The sequence below is a fragment of the Thamnophis elegans genome, chromosome 13 (assembly GCF_009769535.1).
Source record: "Thamnophis elegans isolate rThaEle1 chromosome 13, rThaEle1.pri, whole genome shotgun sequence".
Taxonomy (NCBI): domain Eukaryota; kingdom Metazoa; phylum Chordata; class Lepidosauria; order Squamata; family Colubridae; genus Thamnophis; species Thamnophis elegans.
The window spans coordinates 35,661,970-35,681,080 of NC_045553.1; the positions used below are offsets into that span (position 1 = coordinate 35,661,970).

General features: G+C 41.2%; 1 protein-coding gene across 1 annotated transcript in view; it reads left to right on the forward strand.

Moving 5' to 3' along the window:
• The window catches only part of FEZ1 (fasciculation and elongation protein zeta 1), a 45,801-nt gene that overhangs the window by 9,200 nt on the left and 17,490 nt on the right, over nt 1-19,111 (forward strand). The window contains exons 2-4 of the mRNA XM_032229788.1: nt 2,753-3,094; nt 11,867-11,966; nt 16,747-16,833. Coding sequence (XP_032085679.1) covers nt 2,784-3,094; nt 11,867-11,966; nt 16,747-16,833 — 498 coding nt within the window. The 5' untranslated portion in view covers nt 2,753-2,783. The remainder of the gene's footprint in view (nt 1-2,752; nt 3,095-11,866; nt 11,967-16,746; nt 16,834-19,111) is intronic.

The window sequence follows — 19,111 nt, forward strand, 5'->3', positions numbered from 1 at the left end:
TTAAAGCCAGGGTAATTGCTACCAGATTTCAAGTCACAGTGGCTTGGTGTCTGCTCTCAGTGTTAACTATAGGAGGAGGCCAGAGAACTCGGGGCCTCCTTTGCATAAGGAATTTTTCGCCTTTTAAAAGTTAAGAAAGGGTTAAAAAGCAAAAACTTTCATATGCAAAGGAGACACTGATTCTCCCGCCTCCTGATCGGGGTGACGTGCGGTGAACTTCATGGCCGGTGAGGTTCCCACTCTATGGTGGACATGGCACTGGGGCTTCGGCGGGGCTTTCATGCTTGCCTCACCGGCCATGAAGCTCACCGCACATCACTGAGAGACTAAGGTAAATGCAATGCCTGCACCGAGATAAACAATACTGCTTCTTTTCCTTCCCATGCTGATGCTCCCCTTCTAAAGATGACCACAGGCCATTAATACAGCACAAACGCCCCAAATTTGTTTTTTAAAATAGTGTGTGTAAACTACCAAAGAGGATCTGTAAGGAAGACCCCTGGGAAATTCATAGATTTCAGTCCGGGTTTCACAACCTGACAATCAGTTGCTTACTGAAATGATCCCGGCTTCCCGAAAAAGTTGCAGAATGCTTTCAATTCATCTGCAGATCCTCGAAATGGCAGCAACAGTTGTTTCTTTGTGCCCCAAGGTTGGGGAGGGGAGAGAGGGGGAGTTGTCACAGCAACAGATCTGCAGCCCAATCGCGATGCCTTTTCTTTGCAGTGACTGTGGTGACAATAGAGCAATTTTAATCCAGAAGGAGAGCCGAGGCTCCCATCCATCAATCAGCAAAGAAATCTGGAGGGAGCCAGCAGACCCAGCAGGCAGCCTTTTAAAAAAGCTCTGGTTTACAGAACTTTGCCTTCGTCCCAGGCTGTGTCTGGCGTGATGAATTCGTCTGCTAGATGGCAATATTCAAATAAGTTAATGGTTCCCTTCGGAAATTAAATTGGTTCAGCCTTCCCCTGCCTTTGCCCCCTAAATTTATCAAATCAAAGCCCAATGCTTGGAGGCAATCTGGGTTTAGCTGGCAGGGGAACCTTCAGAGCCAATATTATTTGTGTTTTTACTGCCAGCATCAAGCAGCTGCAACTCAGCTCCTGCAAGGTCTTTTCTTAAGGTGGATTATTATAGACACGATCATACTTTTCAATTAAGGCAGCTTGTGAATCTGCCTCTTCACATTGCAGCATTGTCTTTGCTTGAAAGCCAGGTTTCCCTGGATATTCAATTGTACATGCATTCAATTGCTTAAATTAGAGCTGGATCTCTCCCCCCCCCCCCATGTCCTTGGACCTGAGAGGTTGAGTCATCAGAGAATCGCTGCAGAGGGAGGATAAATCTTCTTCCTTTTTGATTTTGTCAAAAAAGATGGCGTTTTGGCCACCAAGGTGGATCTGACTCTGAACGTTAGCTCAATATAATTAAGCTATTTTCAAATATAGAATTGCCCAAGCGTTTTCCTTCTTCCTTTTTGTGACAGGGTGGTGTGGTGTGTGTGTGTGTGTAGGGGTATTGTTATCTTTAATTGCTGCAATATTCTGCCTGGTTCAAGGGAAGATTCAGCAACATAGACAGCTTTCTGTTCCTCACCAAAAGGAGCTGATTGCAATTATGGTGGATAATTTCAGAGAACCATTGTTACATTAGTCTTCCTGTTCAGAATATTACTCTGTTAGAGATATGGTAGTTATAGGTGGGAATTCTCTAGCCCTAACTCACACCATTCATTTGTTGTGATACTTCTTTACAATGTGTGCAAATACCGTATAATGTGAGAAGTTTTATTTTCAAAATCATGGTACCGTCCTGTCTTCTTTGATACATCTGCTGCTTCTGTTCTGTTCTAAGTTTTATTTACATATCTATTTGTATCTCAACTTTATTATTTTGACAAAAACTGAAGGCAGCCGACGTATCCAACACATCTTCCTTTTCCTATTTTCCCCAAAACAATATCCCTGTGAATTGAGTTGGGCTGAGAAAGAGTGACTGGCCCTAAAATCACCCAGCTGGCTTTCATGCCTAAGGCGGGACTAGAACTCACGGTCCTCCACTTTCTTGGTGCTTTAACCATGAGACCCAACTGTGGCTGGTTGAGATTAGATATTATTAGTTCTTCTGCTGTTGGAATCAGTTGTTTTATTTATTATTAAATTGTAACATTTTAATCTTCTTTTATTTCTATCCATTATCCTTAAACATGATTCCAAAGAAGGGTGATATTAATCCCCCCCCCCACATAACTATTTTCTGTATGTTGGAAACAAATAACAGTTTGGTTTAAAAAAAACTATTTGAAAATGTTAAAAAAACTCTCTAAAACCTCTAATGCTAGAAAGATACAATAATACCATTTTAAGCGAAGCACTGGATGAAGAGGAATATCTTAGATTGGTGCTGAAAGCTTTAAAAAGCTTGGTGGTCAGTTGTAATAAACAAGGAAGAAATTGTATTATCAAGAAGTGTTTGGTATCTTATTGGGGTTCTTAAAATGTCTCTCTCCTTCCTTTTTCTCCTGCTATTTTCAGCAGCAAAAACTTCTATGGTAACTAAACGCCAGGAAGCAAAAGCTTGTCCTTTTTTGCTACTCTTGCATAAAAGTGTTTTCCTGAAAAAGATGAACCCAGATTTGTTGGAACTTAGGGTAATTTTTACTCCAAGCAATGGGACATAACCAATGCTCTACTGTTAATGCCAGGATCGACTGGCTACTACCATTGCCTCATTTATGTTCCTTCTCTTGCAGAGGCCATCCTTCTTCCATTTGCCAATCCAACATGGAAGCCCCTCTTGTAAGCCTGGATGAAGAGTTTGAAGATCTGAGGCCATGCTACATAGCGGATAGGGAAGAGAAAGCTCATTATTTTTATGGCTCTTCAGCTCAGCACTTGGAGGATCCTTCTCTTTCTGAGCTTGAGAACTTCTCTTCTGAGATCATCAGCTTCAAGTCCATGGAAGATTTGGTCAATGAATTTGACGAGAAGCTCAATATTTGCTTTCGGAATTACAATGCCAAAACAGAGAACTTGGCTCCCGTGAAGAACCATTTCCAGATCCAGGAAGAAGAGGAGAATCTGCAGGATGAAGAGTAAGTCAAGAAACGAACAGTCATAGAAATTGTTTCTGGTTAGCACTTTCTCAGTGTTTTCCACCTGGAGGCATCTAATAGAACATCTACTGATTCAAAGACATACCAGCTTTTCTTCTTCCTTTTATTTTTATTTTCCCCTTTACTGAAAGTGATTTATTTTTAGGTCCCCTTTTTGAAATTGAATTATGGACTCAAATTATTTGAAGGGCTCCAAGTTGAGAAAATCTGATTTGGTATAAAAGCATCTATTCAGATAGATACAAAATTGTGTCCATTAAAAAGAAAACATCCCAAAGATGCAATTGCATTTTTGTGCAACTTTTAAAGAAAACAGCTGCAAGTGGATGTGAAAACAAGAAACAGCCAAAAAGTTCAAACAAAGAAGCAAAACTAAATTTATAGATTCTTCCTTTGTTAGTGTAACAATTATTTAGTTTTTGTTCCCTAGATCAGGGGTCCCCAGGCAAGGCTATATCTATGCATGCGCAGGGTAGCATGTGAAACCATGCTCCTACAGTCCTTGACTTATGATTATTTGTTGACAGTGGTTCAAAATGATGACAGCCTTTGGAAAGGTGATTTATGACCTGTCCATGAAGCTGTGACCATTGCACCACTCCTGTGGTCACATGATAGCAATCCAGGCACCTGGCAACTGGCTCTCAATTATGACCAATTGGGGCATCCTGCAATCACTTGATCACAATTTGCAACCTTCCCGGCTGTTTCCAACAAGCAACATCGATCGGGGAAGTTGGATGTGCTTAACAATCACAGTAAACATTGTCCTAAAATTGGGTCTGGTCATGTGATGACTCATTTAACAACCAAATCACTTAGTGATCAAAAATTTCCATCCAGATTGTGGTTGCAAGTTGAGGGCTGACTATAATTACTATGATAATAATTCTAAATGTGAAGCTTTACAGATGAATTAGCAGAGGAACCTTGGTGCAAATTTGTGTTGGCCTGGTGGATTTCTGCCTTTATTACTAATCAGCTAAACATTAGTGGCCACTTTAAGGTGGCAAATAGTTTAGATGCTATTTTACAGTGATAAGTATGCATGGTTTATGCACATTTGGGAGGCAGGAGGGACCAGCAACAGTTGATTTTCTGTCCAAGAAAATCCAATATCTCATTCACAAAGAGAGGCATGACTTCTGTCTGAATTCCCACAAGGAACAGATTTTCATAATTTTTGTCCTTCTGGCTGTTGATCTGTTACTGACCTGCTGTACTCCACACAGCTGGGAGGATTTGGGTTTTTCTTTCTTTATCTTGGCTTGATCCCAGATATGAAGTTGTTTGCTTTTTACTTGAATGCACACATTGTTTACTATTATAAACGATATCCCCGTGGAGATCCGGACACTTACTACCCTCCCGGCCTTCCGCAAAGCTGTTAAGTCCTGGCTGCTCCAGCAGGCCGGGGGGCTCTCGAAATATTCAGCCCCCCCGGAGATTGTGATTGTTGTATATTTTAATGTTGTTTGTGTATTATTCCCCCTCCCTTGTTTTATTGTAAGCCACCCGGAGTCCTTCGGGAGTGGGCGGCATACAAATCAATAAAATTATAAACTATAACTATAAACTATAAAGACCTGCGAACAGATGTGAACTTTTCCAAAACCGGGATATTAAAAAATACATTGTCTGAGAACATTCTAGGTATGGTCCAACGCTTGCAGAAATCAGCCAGTAAGCTCTTTAATGGGAGAGCCGGATTCTAGTGAAGGTTACACCATAGAATGGGATGCTGATATTGCTTTGTGAAATGCAACTCTGGTATTTGGGGAAATAAATTGGATTTGCTTGCCTATGAGCCCAGCCCAGACATATGAATATCAGGCTGGTAGATCAAGACTGTGCCTATCTTTCTGGCCTTTAGGAGATTGGCCTGTAATCCCATCAGTTTCAGAAAGAGTCCAGCCTGTTGGCTTCTGAGGAGAGATAATTCTAGTTCCTTCCTTTTGATGGGAAGTGTCAGAATATTGGCAGGCACTCTTCAGTTTTAAAATAGAACCAGTTGCATCCAGTTGAATCATCCTTACTGTCAGGACCAACCAGGCTGATGATTCAAGGAGGTGCACGCATTCCATCGTTGTCATGGTTGAAACTGAAACAGAGAACCCGCAGCTGTACTATCATTGATCTGGCTCAGTTTTCACTGTCTACTTGTCCGTCTCTTGGGGTTTGAATGACAGAAGACTGGAAACTTCCACCCAATTAGCCAGCGAGTGTCCTTGGTTCTGTGGTGGGATTTTACTTGGTCCACACACAGTAAGTGAAGATCTGCCATTCGAGTTCTTTTGAATGAAGAGCAGCCCTGAGCCATAACATGGCAATTGCCTTAATAACTACAGGTATTATATAAAACCACACGGGCAGCTCTATAAACCACAATTTTACAAAATGGAATAAGAGCCCTCACCTTAAGCAAAGCCCTCAGCTGTCCTCAGATTAAAATCCACAAAACATATTTTTTTGCTTTGTAAAGTAAACATTGCCACTGTATAAATAAGGTTAGTAGGAATAACAATGTTTAATAACAACAATCAGAGCAATAATATCCTGGGATAAGAGACATATAAACAGCATTTTTTCTAGTCCATGACTAGGAAACAAAGACAACCAATATAAATATAAATATAAATGTAAATGTGTATGTGTATGTGTATGTGTATATATATGTAATATATATATGTAATTAGTGTCACAACCCCTGGTATGCCCAAATATGGGAGGAAGTTCACTGCTTCCATTCTCTGTCCATCGGCTCGTCACAAGAGACCATCTAGACACAAACCCAACATTTTTACTGTTGCTTTTGTTACATTTGTGTTGTATTTGTGCTGATAAATAAGATAAATAAGTGGTTAACACATCTGCCTAATATGTAATACAGCCCAGGTTCGAATCCCAGTAAGGGTATGGCTAGCTGATGAGAGCTTAATAGCTTGAAATAGATCTATACTAATCTCCCTTTATTTATTTATCAGCACTAATACAACACACACACACACACACACACACACACACACATATATACACACACACACATACATACACACACACATATATACATACATATATATATACATATACATACATACATACACACACATATATACATACATATACACACACAGACATATATATATATACATATACATACACATATACACATACATACACACACACACGCACGCACACACACACACATATATATATATTTCAAACACAGACAGAAAAAGAAAAAACCAAATAGAATTATTTGGAAAAAAATAAATGAACTGAGATAAATAGATAGATAATAGATAAACATATTACCGTATATACTCGAGTATAGGCCGACCCGAATATAAGCCGAGGCACCTAATTTTACCACAAAAAACTGGAAAAGTTATTGACTCGAGTATAAGCCTAGGGTGGGAAATGCAGCAGCTACCGGTAAATTTCAAAAATAAAAATAGATACCAATAATGTTTTTGAATATTTATTTCAAAGAAAAACAGTAAACTAGCGGTGTATTCAATGAAATACTTCACTCACCTCATGATGCTGATGTCCCGCTGTGATGATGATGTCCCGTGCAGCCGCGGGAGCGATGTCCCGCCTCCTATGACACACGGCACAGTGATTCCTATCATTGGATCACTGTACCAGAGGAGGTGGGACATCGCTATGTGGCTGCTTGCCATAACAAGGAGGAGGTGGGACATCGTTGCAGAGCGGCAGGAGGGGGAGGAAGGGGAATCGTAAGACAGCCCTGCATTACATTAGAACGTGAGGAGGGGGGATGGTGCGGTGCGCACTGCGCGGCAAACTGACACAGAGGGAGGGGAAACTCACAGGGGCACTGGGCCATTCACGAGTGTCACCCAGCGGCATGGCCCCACCCCTTTTTCTCCTCCATTTCGGGCAAATTTTTCACTGACTCGCGTATAAGCCGAGGCGGCTTTTTTCAGCCCAAAAAGTGGGCTGAAAAACTAGGCTTATACTTGAGTATATACAGTATCTATTTATTTATCTAAATAAATCTATCTAATGTAGAGAATGCTAAATCAAGAGACGTAAACATCTATATACCAATCCGGAAGAGATAATTGAAAAGCCAAAAAGAAAACAGAAAGACTAAAGCACCTCCTCACCAGCAATCAGCACCCAGATAAGCAAAGATCAACACCACAATTAACACTAGACCAACAATCAAGGAGCAAACAATACCCAATCAAGGAACCATAGACTCAGATAAACAAGCTAGCAGTAAACAGCAACCTAATCAAGACCACAATCACCAACACTGACTGGGCAAACCACTGGCATGTAATATGAGAGCAGACCTCACTCCTTTACTAGGAGTAAAATTTTGACCTAGTTGGGTTCAGAAGTGCCGGCAAACAAATAAAACCAAGTTCAGAAAGTATAAAGGACACCACAGCTCAACCCTGAGCTACAAATACTTTCTCTTGTTGGAAGAAATGTCCTTCTGGGTTCAGTTCCAAGTGGGGAAAAAAGACACTGGAAACATGGAGGCTGCTTGGAAAGATGGTTTAATGGTGGACAGGACCACATGGCTTGAGTCCTGAACAGAAAAGGGGGATCACATGCTTCCAGATGTTGGGTGAAGGCTGAGCACTGCTTCTTCGCAGATGTCCTGTGGTGAGATGGGTAAAGGGCTAATACTATCATGCCTTAATCCCATCACCCTGGAGCTGAAGGGGGGAAATCTTTGTTATGTAGAATAGACTGGCTCAGGCATTTTAATGGCTTATTGACAAAGGTGGGGGCTATTAAGAGTGAGTCTGTTTCCTACCAAAAAACATGTTTCTCCATTTTTTATCCAGGGAAATATAATATTCTGCTTTTTCAATATTTCCCAGGATATTTCATTTTTCTAGGAGAGGGGTGAGTGCTAACTTCCTACACTTCTATCAATAAATCAATAATTTTCAAATGAGGCTAATACCAAGAGACAAGTTTTCCATTTCTCTCTCTCTAATACCTATTTATCTCAGTTATAGTGACTTATTTCATTTTTTTTCATTATTTTCTTCTTATGTTAAGTCAAATGGCTAGATATTGCTGGTTTTAAGAGACGGATGGAGTAGGACTCACTTTCTGCTCCTCTTCTTTTTTTTTTAATGAATATTTTTATTTCCATTTTCATTTTCATAACACACACTCACATGTATACTATACATAGCCCGTATCATATGGTATTAAATAATAATTACATCAGTTCCTCTTGTCAACAATGCCCAGAAAAATAGAAACCCATTATAGCTCTTCTGCTCTCCATACATCTCTTTCTTCTACCACCCTCCAACTTTCTATCTTCCCTCCATCATTCTTTTTTACTCTACTCCCCCTCCCTTTCTACTACTCCTCTCTCTACAATCCACTCCTCCTTATCCTTCTCATCTTCCCCCCTTACCCTCTCTCCTATCCTTCTCTTCCCCTCTTTCTTCTCCCTTCTATTTCCCACTCCTCCTCTCCTTGGTGTATTTCCGCTACATGTCAATATGCTTAACATATCCTAGTTTAAAAAAAATAGTAATAATAATAGCAATGAAAATATAAGAAAAAAAACCAGTATACATGTGGGGTCAAATTACATTAAAATCTAACACGTCTCATCAAACCTAATATATATCCCTCCCCCCTCCCCCCCAACCCCCCCCAACCTACCCCCCCCCCGGCTTCCCAGAACCCGTACACGGTATAGATTTTTAACAAACACAGTCTAAAATATATTGGAAAAAAGAATAAGAAATTAATAACATCTTTCCATTGAACTCTTCTTTTTCTCATGAGAGGTGAGGACAATCCCTGTTTCTGTTCACTGAGTCATAGTTTAACAAATGCTCCCATTTTTTGTGATGTCTTTATAAACAATGTGATGAAACACATAATGAGAGCTATCTGCTATCCATAAATATGAAGTTGTAGACCAAAAGGCACATTGTGATGCCTCCATCTGGAATGGGGTGATCAGTCGGGAGTGATTTCCCAAGGATATTTTAGGAATCTGTTCCAAAAGATTAATATTTTTATTGACGTGGACTAAAGCAATCTTTATTGGTTAGCTATGCACAAGATCCTCTGACGTTCTTATTTGTCCCCACTTCCTATCTAATGTTGCCACAGAATTATTTTCTCTTTGATTTGTTCAGGACAGTTTCAGCCATTTTGGAGAGAATAGACACGGAACCAGAGGCTAATATCTGCAGAAAATACATTCAATAAACAGAATTGGATTTAGGACTTAATTCATAGCTGAGCCAGGAGACCTCAGAGTGGCCTGAGGTGATATGACACATCTTTCGGCAGCTCACATTCTTTGCAGTTTTGCTCCTTGGCTGTCAAAACATAAATAACAGAGATGGGTCTCACAATATTGAAAGTAGATGAATGTATTACTGTTGACTTTTTCCCCCAGAGTAGAGGGATGAAATTAAGAACAGAAATATCCTGGTGGTTACAGGTAAAGTAAGCCCCCCTGCCCAATGTTTTCTGATGCTTGTGTTAGAATTCATTCAGTCTTTAATTAGCAGACCCTAAAGCAACCAATTATGTTTGTAGAAGATCTTGATTACATTAGGAATCCTTCCAAATACAAGCTTTACACTGATCCAAAACTGGTGTACCCCTGAATGATTCTAGGGGATTCTAGTGGTGGGCATGTGAAGTCTGTTTAAACTTTAGAAGGTAATGCCATGGCTGCTTCTTCTGAGAAAACACGACATCTACATTTTCTGCATTTCGTTTTTAGCTGCAGTGCGTGAACTGCTGTCTTATTCCATTTCCCAGTCCTTCCGTTTTCTCTCCCTTCCTTTCCTTAAAACAAAAGCGTTGGGATGTTTTGCTGCCTGTTCTGTTTGGCTTTATTGCACGCCTGCAGAGTGGCAAACACAGCTAGGGAGAAACAAAGAAACAGACAGGATACCAACAATTATTAATGCTGGTCTGTTGGCTAATGGGAGAGTATGCACAGGGATTGAAGGTGATGAAAGTGAAGATCCACATGATGTACTGTGAAGTTGTGCAAAAGTATTACTGTTGGGGGGAAACAAAACCACTGCCTCTGTAGAAGGGACTTTATATCCACTTTTGTGAAGCTATGCTTAATATGAAATAATGTCAAGGTAAAGAAAGCATGCTTAGATAGTTTAAATTCTGTCTATTATTATTAGCTGAGAAATCTCTCTCTTTCTCTCTCTCTCTCTCTCAATCATATATATATATATATATATATATATATATATATATATATATATATATATATATATATATATATATATATATATGTTATATTTATGCTGATAAATAAATAAAGGGAGACTAGTATAGATCTATTTCAAGCTATTTAGCTCTCATCAGCTAGCCATGTGACTTTAAGTATATATATATATATATATATATATATATATATATATATATATATATATATATATATATATATATATAGTTGTTCGGGTTTTCTCCTGCGTAGAATTGGAGATGTCTTGGCGACGTTTCGACGAAGTCTACTCCTGGAAACACCAAACCTGAAGTAGTCTGAAGCAGCCTGAAGATGACGAATGAGACTTCGTCGAAACGTCGCCAAGACATCTCCAATTCTACGCGGGAGAAAACCCGAACAACTAGAGACCTACATACTAACACCCGCGAAAACCTCAGAAAACATATATATATAATTTAGTGTCACAACCCAAATATGAGAGGAAGTTCACTGCTTCCATTCTCTGTCCATCGGCTCGTCACAAGAGACCATCCAGATAGAAACCCAACATTTTTACTGTTGCTTTTGTTACATTTGTGTTGTATTTGTGCTGATAAATAAGATAAATAAGTGGTTAACACATCTGCCTAATATGTAATACAGCCCAGGTTCGAATCCCAGTAAGGGTATGGCTAGCTGATGAGAGCTAAATAGCTTGAAATAGATCTATACTAGTCCCCCTTTATTTATTTATCAGCACAAATACAACACACACAAACACACACACACACACACACACATATATATACATATACACACATACACACACATACATACGCACACACATATATATACATATACATACATACACACACACACAGAAACATATATATATATATACATATACATACACATACACACATACACACACACACACACATATATATATATTTCAAACTCACAGACAGAAAAAGAAAAAAACAAATAGAATTATTTGGAAAAAAAATAAATGAACAGAGGTAAATAGATAGATAATAGATAAACATATTATCTATTTATTTATCTAAATAAATCTATCTAATGTAGAGAATGCTAAATCAAGAGACGTAAACATCTATATACAAATCCGGAAGAGATAATTGAAAAGCCAAAAAGAAAACAGAAAGACTAAAGCACCTCCTCACCAGCAATCAGCACCCAGATAAGCAAAGATCAACAGAAATAAATATTTTTAATGTTCAACTCCTACTGAAAACCTTCCTCTCTCTTTTTAACACCATTGGGCTAGATCTGGGCCAAGTCATCTTAGAATTCAAATTAAATCAGGTCTAACACATGTTTAGCTTGGATGTATTTATACGAGGGGTCCTTGGTGCTCTCTGAGCTTTTCTTGCTGATGTTTCATTACCCAAATTTAGAAACATCATTGGTGCACGTCATGTTGTGTTTGAACTCTGTAGATCAAGCTAACAGCCTTGAGGGAAGCATCTCTGCTTCCAAGACAGATTCTCTATATTAACACTTCTTGCTTTCTTCTGCAGGGTCTGGGATGCTCTAACAGACAATTACATCCCATCCATCACCGAGGACTTGAGGGATCCCAACATTGAAGTGCTCAACGGCAATATCTCCGACACAGAGGTAGTTACCTGGATGGGCAATAGCAATAGCAGTTAGACTTATATACCGCTTCATAGGGCTTTCAGCCCTCTCTAAGTGTTTAACAGAGTCAGCATATCGCCCCTCAGTCTGGGTCCTCATTTCACCCACCTCAGAAGGATGGAAGGCTGAGTCAACTTTGAGCCGGTGAGATTTGAACCGCCGAACTGCAGATAACAGTCAGCTGAAGTGGCCTGCAGTACTGCACTCTAACCACTGTGCCACCTTGGCACATCTCAACTTTCCCCTTCATTGCTCATAAGATAAAACTGGTGGCATACTTGTGCTGAAGTTCTGTTTGAAATCCAAGAAATAGGAATGGCTGTCTTAAAAGTTAAAATAACATTTGGCTGTCTTTTCACAAGGCAGAACCTAAGAATATACCAAAAATCCTTCCTGGAGAGCAGTACAGACTTCCCAAGTTTCCATAAATAACAATATTCCCATATTTATGTTGGGTATTCTTAAAAAAATAGTTGGAATCATAGACACTTCCCATTCCTTCCTTCTCCCCTATCTGTTTCTTTTAAATCAGAAAAATATGAGTGAAATTTAGCTGGCACTGGTCTGTTTCAATTAACACAGAACCATTTCATAATGTACAGTAGCTTTCATTGTTGATATCAGTCCTCTATTAGCAGTAAGCCAGTTGATGCTCTGCACTACAACTTCCCTTAATGCAACTTTACGGTGTTCCCAGCCACAGTGGAAATTGAACATCTGAAGGGCACCAGATTGAGGAACGTGGTTTTAGTGAGATGGAATTTAAATTCTGTTAGAGAAGCTCAGTGTCCCAGTTGTGGTGGAGATTTGAATGTTGGGGAGAAGAAAAAATATGACCTCTTACCTAATCTGTGGTGTGTGTGTGTGTGTAGCCTCGAAGGCTTAATTGGACCTTCTCTTCTTTATGTCACAAAAACCTTTCTTTGAATAAAATTCCGAGGTATGATTTTGCTCCCAAGCAAGCATTTCTAATAACTACAATAGTCATTGAGAAGGCTGAAACCATTTTTGGGGTACTGCTTTGTAGGAATCTGGAGGGAATGCTCTCCATTGTAGTCTTCTGAGCCCTTTCTAGTGCTCTCCTAATATTTAGGAGTTCAGCTTCCACTTGTCTCAACCAATACAGCCAATGACAAGGGATTGCTGCAGTTGTGATGCTAAACATCTGGAGAGTATCTAGCAGCTCCCCTGCCATAAACCACATCTTAGGTTTAAGGTTTAAGGTTTTAATGGATTTGTATGCCGCCCAATCCCGAAGGACTCCGGGCAGCTTACATAAAAACAATTTTAAAAATATTAAAAGAATTTAAAATACAAGACAAAGCGAATTAAAAGAACACAACATACACTCAATCTCAGTGGGGCTGGAGTTCAATCAAGATCAGCAGCCCCAGGCCTGCCGGAACAGCCAGGTCTTAAAAGACTTTCGGAAGGCAGAGAGAGTGGGGAGGGTCCGGATCTCAGGGGGTAGATGGTTCCATAGGGCTCGGGCAGCTACAGAGAAGGCTCTCCCCCGAGGAGCCGCCAGACGACATTGTGTAGTCGACGGCACCCGGAGAAGGCCCATCCTGTGAGATCTTATTGGGCGCTGGGAGGTATGTGGCAGGAGGCGGTCACGGAGATATCCAGGTCCTAGGCCATGTAGGGCATCTTCTGTGGTCAGATGTGCCATACTTTAACCTGAGGATGGAAGGAGCCATTGGCTTAGAGCTCATCAGATCCTTCAGGATCCTTAAAGATCCAACCTGGAACCAAGGAGAAATTTTCTGACAGTGAGAACAATTAGTCAAAGGAGCAGCCTGCCTTCCAGAGTTGTGGGTCCTCCATCACTGGAGGTTTTCAAGAGGAGATTGAATGGCCATTTTTCTGGAATGAAATAAGTCAGGGGGTTGGACTAGAAGACCTCCAAGATCTCTGACAGCTCTACGATTCTATGTAGGGCACCGCTGGCAGAAGCACTGGTAAGCCAGGACATCTTCCAGTGCTGAGATGGCCCCAACATCAACTAACACCATGCAGTGTATACTTCCCATTCCCAGTCAAGATGGCCCTTCGGTACCTCACTCTTCCAGGAAAGGCAATTTGAAACATCTTCCATACCCTTTTGGGAGCCCTTCAGTAGCCATCTTATCCTGTGCAGTGAGTTGTGCAATCGACCACTCCAGGAAACGGAGAAGTTGACAACACCAGCCAATGCAGCAATTCAGCAGAATAAATTGCAACAGTCAGGGAAATGGTGAGATGAGCACATATTGATTGCCTTTCCAAATCAAAGTCGTGAGACAGCAAGGGCAAGCTGGAGAGCCTGTGGCTTGAAGGGAATGGCGAGAAAGGATTTCCAGATAACAAGGCAGATTCCGTACTACTATCACCTCTTCCTTCCCCACCTTCCCCAATGTCTGTCCAGATTGCTGCCTTTAGAGATGTCCCATTTGCTTTTAGTTTGCCTCCCTTTTCCTGGTTCCCATGAATCCACTGAAAGCAAATCATATCAAAAGAAGATGAATATTAAAAATGTCTTAAAAGCTACTTGCTCTCCCCAGAGACCTAATAAAGAAGGCTAAGAGGGTTAACCCAGTGTGAAAAAAATGGTCATTGTAACATCAATGTAATGATGATGATGATGATGATCACATTATATATTTAGTAACATATATCTTAATATTGGGGGTGAGGTTCTAGGAATATGTGCTGGTGCAAAAATATATTCACCTATATATCTTAAATGGGAATTATCACAGTGGAAGGAATAAGAATGATTTTTCTAGACATTTCAAAGATCTTGAGACATGGAGAGCATTTAGTATAATTTTCACTTACAATGTAAACTTTCTGGAGCTCTCCATTCAGAATTATAAATTACATAACAATAAGATGTTCACCAACTTGCTCAATCAATAGATCACAATGTTTTCCAACCTTGGCCATTTTAAGATGTGTGGATTGCAGCTCCCAGAATTCCCCAGACAGCTTTGCTTTGCTGACTGGGGCATTCTGGGAGTTGAAGTCTACACATCTTAAAATGTCCAATGTTGGAAAATACTGCTTTACAGGAAATGCAAGGCAACTGGGTGGAATTTGTCTATTTGGAAACACAACACAGAGAGACACACCCCAAAGGCTACATTCAACTTTGAAGAGGCACAGTCTCTCTGACTGATGGCCTCACCCTGCCGTAAGCTTCAAATTTTGAGGGTTTTTTTCCTCTCTAGCTGTTGCTTTAAATTATCTCTGTGTGTTCCTGATGCCTGGTTGTAAGGTCACTTGAGGACGCGTTGGGAAATTAAAATGGTAACTAGCCTTGGCAGGCAAATTTCAGCAGGTATTAACGCTTCCTTGTGGGCTTGCCAGTTCCCCCTAGAAGGAATGGAGATGATGCTGACACTAAGGGGGGGAAATCCTTCCTCTTAAAAGCCCTTCGGACAGCAGCAGTTTTGGTCTGTTTCTGTCAAGCAGGACCTTGAAGAAGCTGTTTCTCCTTCAGTTCTCCAAGATATTTCCTAGGACAATTTTGCTTGTCTCTCCCATTTCTTGGACAATTCCTTCTCCCAGATCTTGACAGAAGTAATCCAGTCAAGTATGCTCAGTGAAGGGCAAACATACCACTACAGTGTGTGTGTGTGTGTGTTTGTGTCTGTGTGTGTGTTAGTAAAACACAATCTGGCGTTTGAGAAATGCCATAGATCCATTTAAAGGTAGAGCTTCATTTTTTTGAAGTGAAAGGTAAAAAAAATATGAAGGTTTTCTTTGTCCGGTCCAATTGTGTCCAACTCTAGGGGTTATCTTATCTCTATTTCCTAGCTAAGGGAGCCATTGTTGTCTGAAGATGCTTTTAGAGTTATATGTCTGGCATGATTATACATTAAGGTGCACAGAATCTGTTACTTTCCCACCAAAGTGTACCTATTTATCTACTCGCTTACCTAGCATTTCGAACTTCTAGGTAGGCAGGAGTTGAGGCAAGAACAGGAGCCCTCCCTGTAACGTGGTGCTTGGATTGTGAACTGTCAACCTTCCAGTCAACAAATCCAGTGTCTTAACCACTTGGCTACAATCCCTCAATTGTATGTGCTATAAGAATTGGTGTGAGATTCCTTTTTTCCCCTCTACCTGTAAATCACAGCAACACCTACATGAGCCATGGTGGTGCAGTGGTTAGAATGCAGTACTGCAGGCTACGTCTACTGACTGCCAGCTGCCTGCAGTTTGGCAGTTCGAATTTCACCAAGCTCAAGGTTGACTCAGCCTTCCATCCTTCCGAGGTGGGTAAAATGAGCACCCAGATTATTGGGGGCAATAGGCTGACTCTGTAAACCGCTTAGAGTGGGCTGTAAAACACCGTGAAATGGTATATAACTCTAAGTGCTATTACTATCTTCCTTCCTTCCTTCCTTCCTTCCTTCCTTCCTTCCTTCCTTCCTTCCTTCCTTCCTTCCTTCCTTCTTTCCTTCCTTCCTTCCTTCCTTCCCTCCCTCCCTCCCTCCCTCCCTCCCTCCCAGTGGTTAGAATGCAGTATTGCAGGCTAATTCTGCCAACTGCCAGCAGTTCGATCCTGACCGGCTCAAAGTTGATTCAGCCTTCCATCCTTCTGAGGTTGGTAAAATGAGCACCCAGATTGTTGGGGGTCATATGCTGACTCTGTAAACAGCTTAGAGAGGGCTGTAACGCATTGTAAAGCAATATATAAGTCTAATTACTATTGCTACATGGAGCCCATATTTGCTACTGAATCTGCTTGCTGTTTTCTTCTTTTTTTCAGATCCATGAGAAGGAGGAGGAAGAGCTTAATGAGAAGAGTGAAAACGATTCTGGTATTAATGAGGAACCTCTACTCACAGCTGATCAGGTACAAGCAAACTCCCCTCCTGATCTTCCCTATGGGAAATATTGGAAATAAAATCAGGGATTTCTTCTAGCTACTGCAGTAGTAGAAACCTCTCCCCCCAACTTTTGCCCCTGTTTAGTTATTCAAAAAAAAAATCGATGAAAAAAAAAAGAAGATCCTTTGATAAAGGAAAGGTTAGAAATTTTCTAACCAAACACCTTTCAATGTTCTTAGGCCAGAATTTATACATTCACAAGTTCATAAAGAGAACCAGTTTGGTGTAGTGGTTAAAATATCAGGCTAGAGAGACTGGTTGACTGTGAATTCTGCCTTGGGCACAAAGCCAACTGGATGACTTGAACCAGTCACTCTCTCACAGTCCTAGAAAGGAGACAATGGCAAACCACTTTTTTGGGGGGGAGGGGGAAGCCCATCTTGCCAAGAAAGCTGGAGTGATTTGCCCAGGCAGTCTCCAAGAATCAGATGCAAATGAATGGAAAGAATGAAGAAGTTCATAAAGTCACTTTAAAGAAATTAGTGTGATTTGTATTCCAAAAAGAAGTATGCATTTAAACCTCCACTGTTTTCATTGTGTTCTTTGATTGTAAAATATTAACTGAAGTTTTGCTAAAACCAAAGAGCCCGGTGGAGGAGTAAAGTAACGTTTATTGAACTGGAGTTGTGTTTTGGTGTATTATGCTATTGTTAACGGCAGCAAGGTGAATATGAAGTCTGCTTTTGAAGAGAACAGAAGATGCAGGGAGAAGGGTTCAAAAGAGGGGGAAATAATAGGGAAAACTGTGGACAATTTATTCCCCTAGTAGATTTTGCCAGTAGAGTTTCAGATCATCATTGTCAGGCAGAATCGTTGGCCACTGTTTCATTTAAATAGACTTTAATACATGTGCATCTCTGAGGTTTTGCACTTATTCCATGCTGAGCCACCCTTCACTGTGCCTCTAACTTTTTGCTAGAAATGAGCTGCAGTTCATTGAATGGTTGTAAACACCTGCAGTTCCAAGGGATGGTTTTTGCAGTAGGGGTTGTCTATGTGCGTTGGTGTGTACCAGAGGTGGTATGGAAGTTTGCCCCGGTTTGGGTGAACCGGTAGCAGCGGCGGTGGTGGGAGGCTCCACCCATCTGCCCAGAAATCATCACTGACGCGTCGCACATGCGCAGAAGTGCCACATGCTCGTGCACTTGTTCCTGGTTCTGAACCAGTAGCGAAGATAAGAGGAAACCATTACTGGTGTGTATGTATTTGTGGGTGGTGGAGGTTCTTTTTCAACATCTAGGTGCTGATTGACAGTTTGGCCTCTTTCCCCCCCACAAGAATTTGCCCTCTAGATCACAGGTCCCCAACCCAAGTTTCCGTGGTATGCCAGCAACCGGACCATGCAAAGAAGTGATGCCCTATTCGTAGGATGCAGGCAAAACCACGCCATCTCCTGTCCATGGGAAAACCTTTCTCCACGGAATTGATTCTTGGTGCCCAGAAGGTTGGGCCATTACTCTAGATTCTAGAAGGGGTGTCAGCAACCCACGGCTCTGGAGCCACATGCGGCTCTTTTGCCCCTCTGCTGTGGCTCCCTGTCGGCTGAAACCCACCACTGCTTCCCACAGAAAACACCGGGAGCCACAAAACATGGGTCGGCGTGGCTGGGAGGCTCAGGTGATTGGGTGGGAGTGAGTGATGTCGAGTTGGCCACGTCTACCCAGGTTTCGTGGCTCCCGGTGTTTCCTTCTCTGTGGGAAATGAGTCCAAATGGCTCTTTGAGGGTTTAAGGTTGCAGACCCTTGTTCTAGAGTATCCGCTACAGGTAGACCTTGAGACCCAGCCAGCATTTGGACAGCTCCTCTCTAGAATGGAAGAAGATGGGTGATTAGTACAGGTAGTTCTTGACTTATGATCTTAAGGGAGTCTGCTCCTCACAGTTGTAAGGTACAGTGGTCATAAAATGGGCCCATGACAGTCATTGTGGCAGTCATTAAACAAATGCTGCCGTCATTAAGTGAACCAATGGTTCGTTGAGGAAGTTGAAACCTGGAAGTAAATGCCAGTTTTTGGCAAAACCTCGTAAAAGCCATCATATGATACTGCAAACAGCCATAAATTCTTTGTCTGTGTTATTGATGGAGTGGATAGAATTGCCATTCAGAGCCTCTCTCCGTAATTCTGACTTCTGTCTGTCTATCTAATCATCTGCCTGCCTGCCTGCCTGCTGCCTGCCTGCCTGCCCGCCCGCCCATCCATCCATCCATCCATCCATCCATCCATCCATCCATCCATCTGCCTATC